Here is a 15,060-nt window from a genome sequence, read left to right as displayed (position 1 = left end):
AACGAGCGATAAAAATAACTTCTTTTTATACTTTCATTGATTTCTAAGATATACTATAATGATTATAGAATAAACATTAATTTGAATAATATATATTGAAAAATATTATCAAAATATTTGAAGTAATTTAATTACAATTTGAGTAGTTTATATAATAGTTTATTCCCCCCTCCCCCTCTCTTGTTCACATAAATCTTTTAATTTATCTATGATAAAACATAAACACTCATATTAAAAATTAAAACTTCACTTGCCAATAAAAATAATGCCAAATAGTTTTTATAGTGTTAATATTTTTTTTTCTTCCCAAATTACCAATATTCTATATAAATACGTCATTCTGTAAATTTTAATAAACAAAATATCGATTAATATCGATTATTTTAACAAAAAATTATTTCGAATCTAAGCTTTTCACAATAATCAAAGCAATTAAAAATCCAAACAACAATCGATCAAATTTCTCTATAATTAGTTTCGTAATTTTATTTTATCATTCATAAAAGTATTTATTTATTTATATATAAGTTTCATTCGTAAAACATATTTTTATCGATAAAAGACGATAAATTTGTAATAAACTATTGTATCAATATCTATATTATTTTATCAAAATATTACTTTTCTTTTTAAAAATATAAAAATATTTAATTCGGAATTAATTTCTTATATATTTAACAATTTTTATTTGTATATTATATGTATTATATAACAGATATAAGTAAAAAAAAAAAAAAAAAAAAAAAAAAAAAAAAATCAATAAATACATTTATTTTCGTAGCCTTAAAAAGATATAAATTATATTTTAATTTGTATTCGAATTTGTAATTTATCTTAATACGTAATGATATATTTTCTAGTAATATTCAATTCTATCTAATAAGTATAAATTTACACGCATACATACATGTATGCGTACTATATATTGAAAATTTAAATATTAGATATTAAATATTGGATATGCATATGGGTATATCTATATATATATATATATATATATATATATATATATATATATATATGTGTGTATATATATGTATATGTATGTCTGTATATACATATAATATTTGATTTTCATATCAAAGATACATTTTAATCTTATCTAACATTTAAAATTTTAATTTTTAATAATTAGAAATATAATTTTTCGCAGTATATAATTAGTTTTATATTTGCAGTTAATTGCGGACATACTGTTTCCTTAGACATATTTTTATCATATACGTTTTACAAAGAAAAAATAAACACAATTGTTGGCCAATAATTAATTTCAATTATTATTTTGTATTTATAATGGTTTATAAATCTTTTTGCTTTGTTATTATATTTATAATATTATGTAAGTTATATCATGTTTTTTTGTTTACTTTTTAATCATCTTATATTTAAAAATTTTCACATTATAAAATTTATTATAATTATATATTTCTCACTATAATTAAGAATCAAATAATTATTGAAAAAATATATATAGAGTCATGATATTATTTAAGTTCAATAGTTATTTTAATGTTTGGGTATTACGTATGACTTCATTTTTGTATTGATAATATAATATTGTGAAAAGAATCAAATGAAACAGTCCGTAAAGTGTGAAATTGCTTTATTTAATCTTTTCAATTATTTATAAGCGGGAGATCTGGTACTGAATCATAAACATTGTGAAAAATTGAAAAAAAAAATAAAAAAAAACATAAAGATATTCGAATTCTTTTTTATCTTATTATTCGGACTTTTCATTGGCTTCAACGGTTTTTGTGCTTGAAAAATAGAATTACTCGCGTATCTTGTAACTTTTCCTAATACTTGATCGATTTTTATTGTTTTTATATGGTTCAAACTTTGAAATCTTGTTTTTCGATATTTTGCTTAACCACGCTAGCTTACTATGGCTACAATTATTATCTCAATCTATGAAATGATTATATATTACTTTGGATTTAATATTAATGTCGAATATACTATAAAGTTAAACATATAATAATAACATATAATCATTAACGATATTACTATAAAATTGCATAAAATTATAATAATTTATGTGTTTTACTATTATTAGCTTGAATCTATAGCAATACACTATAGAATGAGGATTGCTTATTAAAAAAAGGAATAATTTTACAGGTACTGGAATTATTATAAATGTAAATGCATTAATTGGTGTTAATGTTAGAGCGCCAATTATGAGTGAATTTCCCTCTATTGCATGTATAACGATATATCAACCAGATGTTACTACGAATGAAAATTTGTTGTGCACAGGAACTTTCATTACTGAAACTCTTATATTGACAAATGGACACTGTTTCCAATTATCGAACGTAAGAATGATGGAGATAATTATAAAAAATTCGATATATTCACCTGAAACAATTTACTATCCAATATGGTGGATAGACTTTCCGAAGTGGGTCACCTATAATCCAGATTTTAATCAGGATGGGTATCACGACATCGCTGTTATCAAAGTAAATTTATACGTATTTAATAATATAATATAATAATGATATTAAGAAGATTATTTTTTTTTTATTTTTTATTTTTTTAATCTCATACTATTGCATGTGTGACAATAAATAAAATATTCCAGCTTCCTTATTTAAAAAACTTGAGAGTATTAAAAAGTGTATTGAAAAAAAAAAATAAACTTCTTTTAGGTGCTTGGATTATTATCTCACGTTGTTCCAGCTGTTTTATCGACAATATCACCAATTGATCCGGCTTTTGGATTAAATTCTAAAATGGTTGGATGTGGTAGATCAAGGATTAATAACGTTTCGCCGAGTCTTAAAGTGGGAATCGTGAAACTTATGTCACGACAAGAATGTTCTTCTCATTTATCTGACTTGCTCAGGCGTCGTTATAGCATTTCAATTGGATTAATGTGCTCTCGAAATAACCCATACGTAGTAATGGAGCCGGTAAGTACTTTTAATGATTTACTCCGAATTCGTTTACTAAATTAAAATTTTTTTAACAAATTTTTATTGTATAGTAATTTTTTACTAGTATTGTGCTATCCAATTTAAATATCGTATATGTAATTCGTAATGTTGTTTATAGTATTTATTGTGACATTATTAGCAAGACATAGATCGTGTAAAATAAATATTGTAATATAGTTTTAAATAGATTTCATTAAATTCTTATCTCTCTCTCTCTCTCTCTCTCTCTCTCTCTATATATATATATATATATATATATATATATATATATATAAAACATTCTTTACAAATAATTTTGCATAGATTCGTTTCTGTTTAAAGACGTACCTATATAGCTAGCTATTTAACAAAGAAATTCCTTCTATTTCACGATAAAATAACACATAAAATATTACATAATACTGACATAATACAAACATTATTCCTTGTTACATATTGCTTTTGCATAATTTTCTAGTCTTCATGTATACTTTATGAATTGTAGTATAATACAAGTATAAAATTAGTTATCGTAAGAATCGATAAATTACATTTTATTTATCTATTAAATAATATCAAGATTAAATATTTAGATAAAAAATATATGTGCGTATACGTAAGTGTATATATATATATATATATATATATATATATATATATAATAAAAAATTTATTATTACCCAAATTCTTTATTAACATCTTTATAAAAATACTTAATATTGCATAATATTCTCCAAAATATGATATCATACTTTTTCTTTATATTCATAATAATCAATAAAAACTAATTATATTTTAGGGAGACAGTGGTGGTCCATTATTCTTTCAAGGTTCTCTTATAGGACTTAATGTAGGACTATATCCACGGCCAAACGAGGCAAATACCGAAAATAAAGTTAACGCTCACATAGCGACGAATAAGTATTCGGTTTTTATTGATCTGCACAAGGCTTTAGAATAATGTATATTTTTCATAAATGTAACATCTTCTTTAAATTAATTAGCAATAACTCATGATAGTGATGTCTTGAGCAGTTACTACAAAAGGTTTATTGAATATAGAATTTTTTTTTTCAATTATAAACATATTCATAATTCCAATTATAATAACTATACGATTATTTAAAATGTACTAAATGCTCATATAATCTGCTTTTGTTAAAAGTCATAATGAAGAATTAAATAATCCTATATTTAATTATCATAGTTTTTCAATTTATCTCAAAACAAACGTTAATAAGAGATTAATAAAAAATTTTACTTAATTTTTATTGACATAAGTAAATAAGTCGATATTAGTGTTATACATAATATACAATGGACTACCTTCTTTTCATTAAACTCTTTTTTTATTTGTATACATTTATTTTATAATCCACGAGATTACGTTGCGAATTACGTTATTGCTAATAAAATAATTCAAACAGAAAAACTTACCTGTACTCACACACAGAAATATATGCAAAGAGACTTTCTTGAGATAAACTTTTTGACGAAAACCTTTTTTTTTCCATTACATAATTCTTATAACTATTCGCTATCTATTTTTTACAATTAATTTTTTATAATTTTTCTTGGAGTTGAAATTATAAGCACAATCTTTTTCCATCTTTATACATTTCGGCATTTTTTTTATATATTCCAGTATCTTCAATGTATGATAAATTTAATAATAAATTAATTGAGTATTTAATTACTTTAAACACTATCGTAATGATATACTATAAATAATTTTTATTGTAACTGTATAAATTATTATTTTCCCAATGATTCCTCCAGGCTGATCTGTCCTACTTGTAAAGCATCATTAAACAATATTGCTACGTAACAGATGTTGACAACAACATATTTTCTTAATTTCATATTGTATGTGTATCTGTATGTATGGAATATTTTTCAAATTATTACATTCAATAATTGCCTATACTTTTTTTATAATAAAATTGCAATTAATCTAAGATAAGAGAAATGGTGGGGTGCTACCGTCGATGTTAAATGATTGGGAGAAATGAAACCATAGAATATACGTGTGTATCGAGATATTAATTATGGGAGCCATTAGAGAAACGCATGCTCAAGCACACACATATTTATAAATTCTTGGTATAGAGTAATGGAATATGTTACATCTGATTAGAAAAACTTTAATTACATTGAAAATCATCGTCTTTATTATTTTTTATATGCATAGTAACATACAATAGGAAATTAACGAATGAAGAAAATAAATTTATGAAAGTGTTTTATTTCTGTGTTTAAAAATAGAAATTAAAAGAAATATACAATCTCAAACTAAAACAAGATTTGCAATAATTTAGATAGAATTACAGTCGGCGCAATGTACCGAGACATTTTATATATACGTTAAATAATTCTTCATGCTATAGTTACGATACACACACACGCGCGCGCGCGCGCGCGCACACACACACACACACACACACACACACAATATATAGGCATGTGAAAACACAAAATGAATTTTTGTATTTGAAATTTAAAGTACCTTTAATAAACGTAATAAATTAAAAAAAATCATATTTACCTCCGTGACATTTAACTCGGTCAATACTACGTAAAATCTGTACCTCGATTAAATTAATTTGAAACAGATTTTATACACATGTTCATTTTTACCAATATTATATTTATATTCACTTTTATATTTTACTATTATCATCAGCATTCAATAGCATATTGAAATTCTAATTTTCATAAAGATGTTTTATAAATAACACTCTAATATTTTTATAACATTAATGGTTGGAAATTATTATGTAGTAGAAAATCAAAAATTTTAATAGCCATTGAAATGGCGACTGTTAAACATTTACAAACTTTTAATTAAGAGACTAAAGAGAATTATGTAATTAAAATTGTATTACTAAAAAAAAAAAAAAAAAAAAAAAAAAAAAAAAAAAAAAAAAAAATTAACCTTATTCGTTTTATATTTATATTTTATGGTATTAGAAAATACTTAAATAATTGAAGAAAATTATGTCGTCTGTTTTAGACTTGCAAAAACATATGCTTAACAGTTTGACAAAGGATTATTTTTCAAATATTTCATCATCATTTCATAATTGTTTCACATCTATTGCGCGGGAGAAATTATATGAACTTCATTGCAGGATAAGCTACAAAAATATCCTGATTTTATAAATGTTTCTCATAATGTACGTATGAGGTATGTCGATAAAATCATCTTCGCAAAGTAATGGAGACAAAGAAAAGAGGAGATAGACGGGTAACAAAGAATGGGAATTTCATTCATTAAATATAATTCATTCTAAGGACAATTCCAAGGCTATCGAGATTTTGTCTATTGCAGATGTATCATAAAGAGCTTAGCTTTTCATTTTTTCATTACCTTTTTAATTGATAAATCCTTGTGCAAGAAGTACAATTCTCTTACCATGAATGATTGATGAGCTCGTTTGACAAGTACAATTGCAGATTCGAACTAATTTTCTGTAAAATTTCATTGATCGGCAATCTAAATTATTGATTACTTGTGCATCTTTTTATAAGATATTTAATGAGATTTGTACTTTGTACAATAAATGAAGCTTTTGACACCTTCGTCAATATTTTATCAATCAATATACCCAAACTAATATAAAGGAAATTGAGAATAAAATGTTTTAATATTTACATTTGATCTTTGTATGCAGATTATCGGATATCGTTCCTCGATAGTGTTACACAAGTATTGTTTATAATTTTTCATTTAAATTTATTGCAACTCGGAAAATGGTGCGCGAGAAGAGGAGAACGAATAAAATAATGGAATAATAGTTTCTGTATAAGTAGCCATTGCGTTTGATGAGGTAAATAACGCAAAGATTCACATAAACTCGCAACTTCGCGTAATTAAATATTGCGCTCCAATATCGTCAATAGATAAATAAAACTAATACGTTATAAAATGTAAAACAATATAATTCGCTAAGAAAATTAGGAACGTCATTCGAAATTATTTGGTATTTATCTGTATTTGGGTTCTGGTATCGATCAAATATCTCAACATTCAAGAATAACGAAAATATTCGTTTCGATATTGGCACTTGAATTAGCATAACTATACATCAAAGCAAAACTAAGAAAATATTAACACTATTGTTATATTCAATTATTTATTAATTTCGGACTATAATGTAAAATACTTTATTCTTCTTAATTTTTACCAATACAGTCTTTAATATCCAATACACTTGGAAATTTCAAGTATTCGTAGCAGCCTTACAGAAGATCGAAAGAGCTATATATCGACTATTGTCTATTGTTTTTGTTGTAAAATTTAATATATTATATAAATGATAATCATCAAATTTAAATAAATAGTTGGGAGCGTCATATATGTTACAGAAAAAAAAAATAAATAAAATTTATCAATAATAATGCCATTAAAACTTATAATCAACCAATGAACAAATAAAAGGATAACTTAATTAAACTTAAGCATAATAAACATAAGATTTGCTTGTAATGATAATAATAATGTTACGCGGCTTGGAATTTTAATTTATCATATTTAATTTGGAAGTGGAACATTATTTTGTCAAATCGAAAATAGCAATAAATTTTATTGTCCACCATAAAATTGGTATTTTTTCTTTTATTATATCCAGTAATCCAGTCAAATTTCCCTCTTTCATGCGTGCAAAATCTCATGCAGCTACTTTCGACTATAATTTCTATTATTTTTTTTATAAATATTCTATTATAGATGCTCTTGATACAACTGACTGTGCTTTCATAACAAATGATAATTTGTTAAGCCTAATATAATCAAAGCGGAATTATATTTCAATTGTCTCGAGTAGTCAATAGAATTTTTAATAGGACGAGCAAATTTCATTATTATTCGACTCATGAAATCGCCATATCATATTGTTTATCATAAATTCGAGTGATTATAATTCGATAAACTCTATTTACGATATACATATACATTAGGTTTCCAATCGACCACCTAAGCCAATCATACTCGTTACACCCTCGCGCTTACATCCGCTATTCGTTTTTCCTTATCCTTCTTCTTCTTCTTCTTCTTCTTCTTCTTCTTATTCTTATTCTTCTCATTCTGTCTTGCTCTCCTTCGCTATCGCAATTTAACCACTTGGATTTCACCCGCTATGATTTGGACGCATATGGCCAATTGGAATGAAGTTCCTGAAAATTACGATCCCATCACATTAACCAGGAAAGTTAAATTTTTCTACGATTATACGTGTACATAATTGCATTGCAATTTCACAACACGTGTGATAATTTACTAAGATTTATTGTGACGAAGGGTGCGATGTAAACTCGTTTCCAGCGATTTATCAATATTAAAAATTAATAACTCCACTCTGATATACTGCCAGAGCTTATGCCCATAACAAGGAACCATTGTAAATACATTAATCTTTATAATTAAATAAATAATTCATAAATGTTATTGTTTTATTAATGCGCTATCGCGATGAGCTTAAATTTATCAAAATGGCTTATTAAAATAAATAGTGTCAATCAAAGAGCATTCATAATTGAATATTTTAATCATACAGTCGATGTATCTGATAAGCTTTAAGAAATATTTTAGCATATCATAGGGGAGACGTCAACTCCTTTGTCCATTAATACAACGCCATAATTCACAACTGGATAAATAAATTATAGGTTGTGCCGTCATCGCGTGTCACATACAACTTCAGCTCGCGTGTGCTCACTCACAAGACTCTTTAGGGGATAATATTTGACTGCTGGCGAAATGCAAAAGCGCCCAAAAGACTTTTTTACTTGCCCATACACAAATATAATCGCATACGACTTTGCACATATGCCCAACGCGTCCATTTGGGTTTCCCAAGTTGTCCCCAAAGCAGGTATAATTTATAGCATACGTTATAACGACAATTTTCAAATATTTTTGTTTCGCATGCTTAATAAAATTTGTTTCTCATAAAATGTCATCGTTATGACGGCGCATGGTCCTTCGATTATTTCTAAAAATACATAATTTCCATTGAATATTTTCCATTACGGGAGGTAAACATATTGTAGGACATATTTTTATAGATATACTGATAGGTAAACTTATTTAATATATTGCGAAAAATATTCATTTTGTTATATATATATATATATATATACGTAGCGAATAAAGAAACTAATGTAGTTAATGATGAAGCTTTGATAGAGAAAAGTTAATTTAATATTCTGTTGAAATTATAAATGAATATCTCAATAATCGTATAAGCTGAAATATTAATTAGTTTAATAAATAAAGTGATTTATATTTATTCTATTTATAACGATAAGAACAAATAATACCATTAATATTTTCATAACGTTTAGTTTCATACCATTTAACTTAACTATTTTATAATAATAAAAAGGTGTTAAATTTTATTTATATATTATTTCCACAGTAAGATATTAAGAAAAGATTGATAATAACACAATTAGATAGTATAGACAATAGAATAGTAATATAAAATAAAAATTTTCCTTATAAACAGTTATTTAATGCTCGCAGCTTATTAAATAAATAACGATCGATCGATCATTTATATTTGATTCGTATTTGTTTAAAAACAATAATAATATCATAAGAAGAAAATCTGAAATAAAATAAATTCACCATAAATAAGGAGGGAATATATAATTATAACGAAGACGCCTTATACCGATTGAAAGCATGGCTATGCCAACACTGCAAGCAATATTCATTTGCCTAATTTGAAATTCTAATTCAGCAAGTTTAATAAGCAATTTTAATAAGCAAATTTAATCCTATTTTAAGTGCCCATAATCAATAATCATCTATAAGATAAATGTAAAGTGCACATGTACCTAAAAAACTCTAATCCGTAAAAACTTTGGTAATTCAATGACAAATGAAAGGGCAGACGCGCCAATTCGAAGGGATAGAGCGTCCGAGTGACGCAGAAGCCACAAACAATAGAGAGGGAAACAAAAACATAATTTTCACGCTTACGCGGGCCCGATTGCCGTTGGGCAACAATAAACTGTCCCTTGCCAAACAAGCGACGCGCATTTATCCTTAGCACAATATTTCGCCAAAGAAGCGTCGGTCGCGGTTTCGTGGACATCGCGCGAAATACTCGGCTCATCGGTCACGGCTCCCCCCGCCCCTATCCAATCCCCAATCTCGCCCATCTATCTCTCTCTCTCTCTCTCTCTCTCACTCTCTCTCTCCTACTCCTCCTCCTCCTCCCCTCCTTCTCCTTCTCCTTCTCCTTCTCCTTCTCCTCCTCCTCCTCCTCCTCCTCCTCCTCCTAATCCTCCCCATCACTTTCCCACCCTCTTCTACCACCAGAGATCCCAACCCTTTTTCGGGAGTCCATGATACTGTCGTCACGGTCTCCACCAACTCATTCTCAATGTCGAATGCGATTACGTTTCAAGCCCCGGTAATACGGTTACCGTCCAACAACCCCTTTCGCGATTTTTTTCGGGGGCGAACATTGGGAGATAAATAATTTTGTCGCTTGATTGATGGCCGACTCGGTATCCTCATTATGAGAATCTGCATTACTACGACAGAGCGTACAGCGAGTAACGAATCCGATTTTTCGCGCTCTGATTTTTATGATCTCCATTATCTTATTAAGTTCTTCGATATTTATTTGCCACATTGTGAATAACATACCTTGACAATATTCTCTTTTATAAGACAGTAATAGATTTTTTTTTTATCCGATGAAGAATGTATATGACCCGAATACGTCATCTGAAAAGTCGTTTTTAATCAATTTAAGCAAAGCTGAAAATATTGGCTTTTGGAGGCCCGTCTGAATTGCAATAAAAAAAAAAAATTTGAAAAGCTAATAAGTAATGAGAGAATTAGATTAGTTTGGAGTCGCAATATGTTGTTGGATGAAATTCTTTAGAAATTCATATTTTTATGTAAATTTCAAAACAAATAAATTGGTTGCAAATACCTATACAATTGGCAATGAAAAGCGATTAATTGTACATATTCTTACATGTAAATGTAATTAAAATAATAATTTATTCATTTTTTATGATAATCAATTTTATCTATTTCAAAAACTCTTATACTTTCATGCGGTTGAGATGCGTATTTATCTCGATTGTGAAATAAAAGCTTTTTGAATAAATTAATGTTTCTTTAACGTTAACCAATATATTTTTCAACTTACTACAAGTCCCTTCATAATCCCTTCATATGTTTAATGGGAAATTAACAATACAAGCCGATTATAAAAAGTGTAAGCCGCGTGCACGAGCGGAATTCATCCCTTATGCATGCTCGCATTTTCAAAAGGAAAGTGCGATTTTAACGGCGCAGCCGAATAGTCACAATGACGGCATTCTTTATTTCGCTTCTCTCTCTCTCTCTCTCTATCTATCTATCTCTCTTCTCTATCTCTCTCTCTCTCTCTCTATCTCTCTCTCTCTCTCTCTCTCTCTCTCTCTCTCTCTATCTCTATCTTACACGCGCGCGCACACGCACACACTCGCTCGCTCACTCTCCCGAGGTGCCGTGTACAAAGAGGCGAGTTCGGGGCGGCATGAGAAAACTTTTGCGCACGTCGCACACGAGCTCGCTTTAAAATTAATATCTCTCATTTGTCCGGGTGATATGTTTTCGGTTATGGTGTGAAGGGGACGAGGACGTAAAACGCCCCTAAGTGCTGTCACAACATGTTTCCTAGATGCGCCAGTCGACGATGTATTGATAGATCCTCATAAATTAGCCGGCCTTTTACTTTTTTTTTCGCGCAGGTAGTTCGCTATTAACATTTTTATATCACTTCGACGATCATGTTTTACCTTTGTCGACTTTCTTCTAGGTTCTAGGTTCCACTCGCCCCGTGTCCTACTCCATTCTTACGTCCTCTGCGCCGCTCCCAATGTCCTCTCTTTTAACAATCGTTTGAATGTATTTTGCTCGATTGAGCGAATTATACGCGATCGAGTGTGCGTTATTTTTAGCTCGTTTCATGGTTTTTAAATGTTCCTTGGTAATTTATTGCATTGCGCATGATCGTAAATCTAATGAAATCGCAAGTTTATACACAGAAACGATTGCTGTTTAACGAGGAGTACATGAAAACCTAATAACTCTGTATATTCCCTCGATCTTATAATACTTACAGCCATCGATTAATTAATTATGTCAAAATACTTTGATTAATTAATTTCTTATTGTACCTTATTCTTTTTTCATCTTTTGTAAAATTCCTTAGATAATACTTATAATTTACAGGCAAAACTGTTAATTATTGATAGCCATAATTATTGCATGTAAAGTTAAAGCGCCGATTAATTACTATCATACATTACAGGCTTGACGTCACATTTCATGTAATATTATGTCATTTCTACTCCAATCGTACCTATTGTGACGCATGCAATTTCGCCATATCAAAATCGATTGAATGCGATTCTTATTAACAAATTACCCCTCTCCACTCGCTCCAATTAACATGACGAATAAACCTATTATCAATATATTCAAGCGATACTTTTTTAGTCCAAGTAATATACCGTTCGCGAAAATTTTGCGCGTCAAAGCGGTCACACGCGCACAATAGCTTCCTTAAAATATCCTTTGTTGCGTGTCGAAATAGCTATTAAAGGATTAATTAATCGCTGCACTTTATGTGAGTAAGAGAATCAAACTCTTTATAATAAAATCCCTAACATTTTGACAAGTTAAAATTTTCTCTTTCGAAAATCTATGCTTCAGCGTCATAGAGACAGAGCGGGAGAGAGACAGAGCGGGAGAGAGCCAAAGCGAGAGAGAGAGAGAGAGAGAGAGAGAGAACCGCAGTCACTATCTACAACAATAATGGATAGATTTCGAGCCACGTATGAAATCAATTATTTCGTTAATTCATGCGTTTTACATAGACTGTTAGCGGCTCGTCGCTGAAAGCGACGCGCGGCCGTAGGCACTATTTTTCAATTCCACTGTCGTCCTCGCGGCCTCCCCCACCCCACCCACCCACTACCCCAATCATCCTCCTTCCCCTCAACGCTCGGCTATTTTACCGGTTACTCGGTTCATACGTCTATTGCCGCGTCTCGACCATTCGCAATTTCGCCCACACTCACTCTTCTAGTCTATTTTGATTCGACAACGAATTTCGCCCGTTATTTCCCGAACATTTTCATTTTTACTTATTTAACATTGTAAACATGAGATCTCTTCATCAATTTCGACTCTTTTCCCAATGCGCGTTTTTCTAGCCAACATTTCCATTCTAATTGAAAAGCAGATAGACAAAATAATTAAATGTAAAAAAAAAGTCTAATTTGTTAGCTCTCGGCTGATCGTGATCTTTTTAAACTTTGATAAAACTATTCTACTTACAAGCACTTTATTATCTTTTACATTCTTAAGTACTCATTATTATTCTGCTATTATTAAATTGATAAATTCAATATATATTTAGATATATTTATGGAAAAATATTAAAAATCTCTCTATGAAAATTTTAACATTAATCTCATTTGCAATTGTATTTTTCATGTGCCGTATATTATAGATCACGTGTTAAGTCTATGTTTTCTCGAAATGTGATAAAGCTTTTGAATATAATATTGGCTCGTACAATTTCACAAATATTTTCTATCGATTGCATTATAATAATTATTATGAACTATAATTTTCAAATTAATTTTTTTTTCTACAGTTTTTAATTTTTTTAACATTTACATCTGCTTATTTACAGGTTAAACATTTATATACCCTAATCTTTTGGAAAGTATTTTTGTATTTTCCAGCTGTTCAAACTATGCTCATTGCATTATATTATACAGTTACGTACTTGAGGCCCTATAAATTAAAAATAAAAAGATAATTTTTATATATTAATTAAAAATTATTCTTATCCTTCTGATAATGATTCCGATTGATAATGATTTTTTAACTATCTCTTTTTCTATAAGCATCTCTTTTTATATTCGATGATAGCCGAAAGCTTAATATAATACTTACTAAGAGAAATACAATGAATTAGGAAATTTACATTATCCACCGAAATTTTCCTTATATAAAATATTTTTTTATAATATTGTTACAATATAGTATGTTTCTGTAAAATATGAAAATTGCGAGGATTTAATTTCAAATTGCTGATTGATTTCAATTTTCAAACTACACGAATAATTAATGTTAGTTTTGCACAACTAATATATATCAAATTAATCTGCAAAGTCAATTAACATAGATTTCGTAATATTAAAATATCATTATACTTTAAAAAGTGTTCTTGAATTGATAATTTGATTTTTAAGAATTTGATAAAATAATTGGTCGCAAGTTAATTTTCAAATAAAGTTATAATGCTTTGATAAATAATGTGACAATCTTGAAATAAAAATTCTAAATTCGCGATACCTGCATACGCGAAATAACAAAGCAAATACTGTGAATTTTATGAATATTGACATTAAAATAGTCGTAATAACTATTATAATCATTATCATGTCTTTTGTCAACTACATATATATATATATATATATATATATATATATATATTTACAAGACTTCTTTATCCTTTACTGTATTTATTATTTTTTTTATTTTTTTTTTTTTTTTTTTTTTTAATTTTTTTTTTTTTTTCATCATCTTTCATCTCTCTTCAATACACTACTGCCTCATTCTAACGAATTTTTTTCTTTTTTAAACTCGTTTTCTTCTGACGCACGCTACGCTCTTGTATTACGTTAAAAAGGCAGAGAGATTATTCGTAACTCAGCGGTATACATTATACGATAAAAGTCGCGGGGTGAAGCTCCTGTAGCATATAAAAGGAAGAAAAGGAGAAAAGAAATGAAGAAAGAGAGCGGGAAAGTCTATAAAGGGGATATAACGAATGAGAGAGAAAGGGAGAATGCGTTGGAAAGAAAAAGAGGATAAATCAGTAGATTTATATTTGAAATTAGATTAAGCTTCTGCGCTTGAAAGCTATATAAACGTCCCGGGCCGCCCCAATTCCGTTGCAATCCAAGCGACGAGTATTCCGAGAAAGACTCAATAAACCTACTATTCCCTGGCCCGGCTCCTCCTCCTCCTCCTCCTCCATCCCATCGTATCCCAACCACCACCACCCCCCCCCCCCCCCCCCCAAACCACCCCTCCCCCCCC

The 15,060-nt window shown here is 28.8% G+C and overlaps 1 protein-coding gene across 1 annotated transcript; it reads left to right on the top strand.

The window, feature by feature from the left end:
- The first annotated feature begins 2,664 nt into the window (after positions 1-2,664).
- LOC105359601 (uncharacterized) lies at positions 2,665-3,956 on the top strand. The gene is made up of 2 exons (XM_011496227.1): positions 2,665-2,921; positions 3,724-3,956. Exons 1-2 carry the CDS (start codon positions 2,742-2,744, stop codon positions 3,883-3,885), a joined length of 342 nt encoding a protein of 113 aa, XP_011494529.1. The 5' UTR covers positions 2,665-2,741; the 3' UTR covers positions 3,886-3,956.
- The last annotated feature ends 11,104 nt before the right edge of the window (positions 3,957-15,060 follow it).

Source organism: Ceratosolen solmsi, unplaced genomic scaffold, assembly GCF_000503995.2.
Source record: "Ceratosolen solmsi marchali unplaced genomic scaffold, CerSol_1.0 scaffold29, whole genome shotgun sequence".
NCBI lineage: Eukaryota > Metazoa > Arthropoda > Insecta > Hymenoptera > Agaonidae > Ceratosolen > Ceratosolen solmsi.
The sequence above is the reverse complement of the archived record's forward strand: the minus strand, read 5'-3'. Positions and strand labels throughout refer to the sequence as shown.

Bases quoted from the DNA above. Each gene is read 5' to 3' on its own strand.
- LOC105359601 (XM_011496227.1), top strand. From the start codon at position 2,742: ATGGTTGGATGTGGTAGATCAAGGATTAATAACGTTTCGCCGAGTCTT. The intron at 2,922-3,723 runs GTAAGTACTTTT...ATTATATTTTAG, and splicing joins CATACGTAGTAATGGAGCCG to GGAGACAGTGGTGGTCCATT.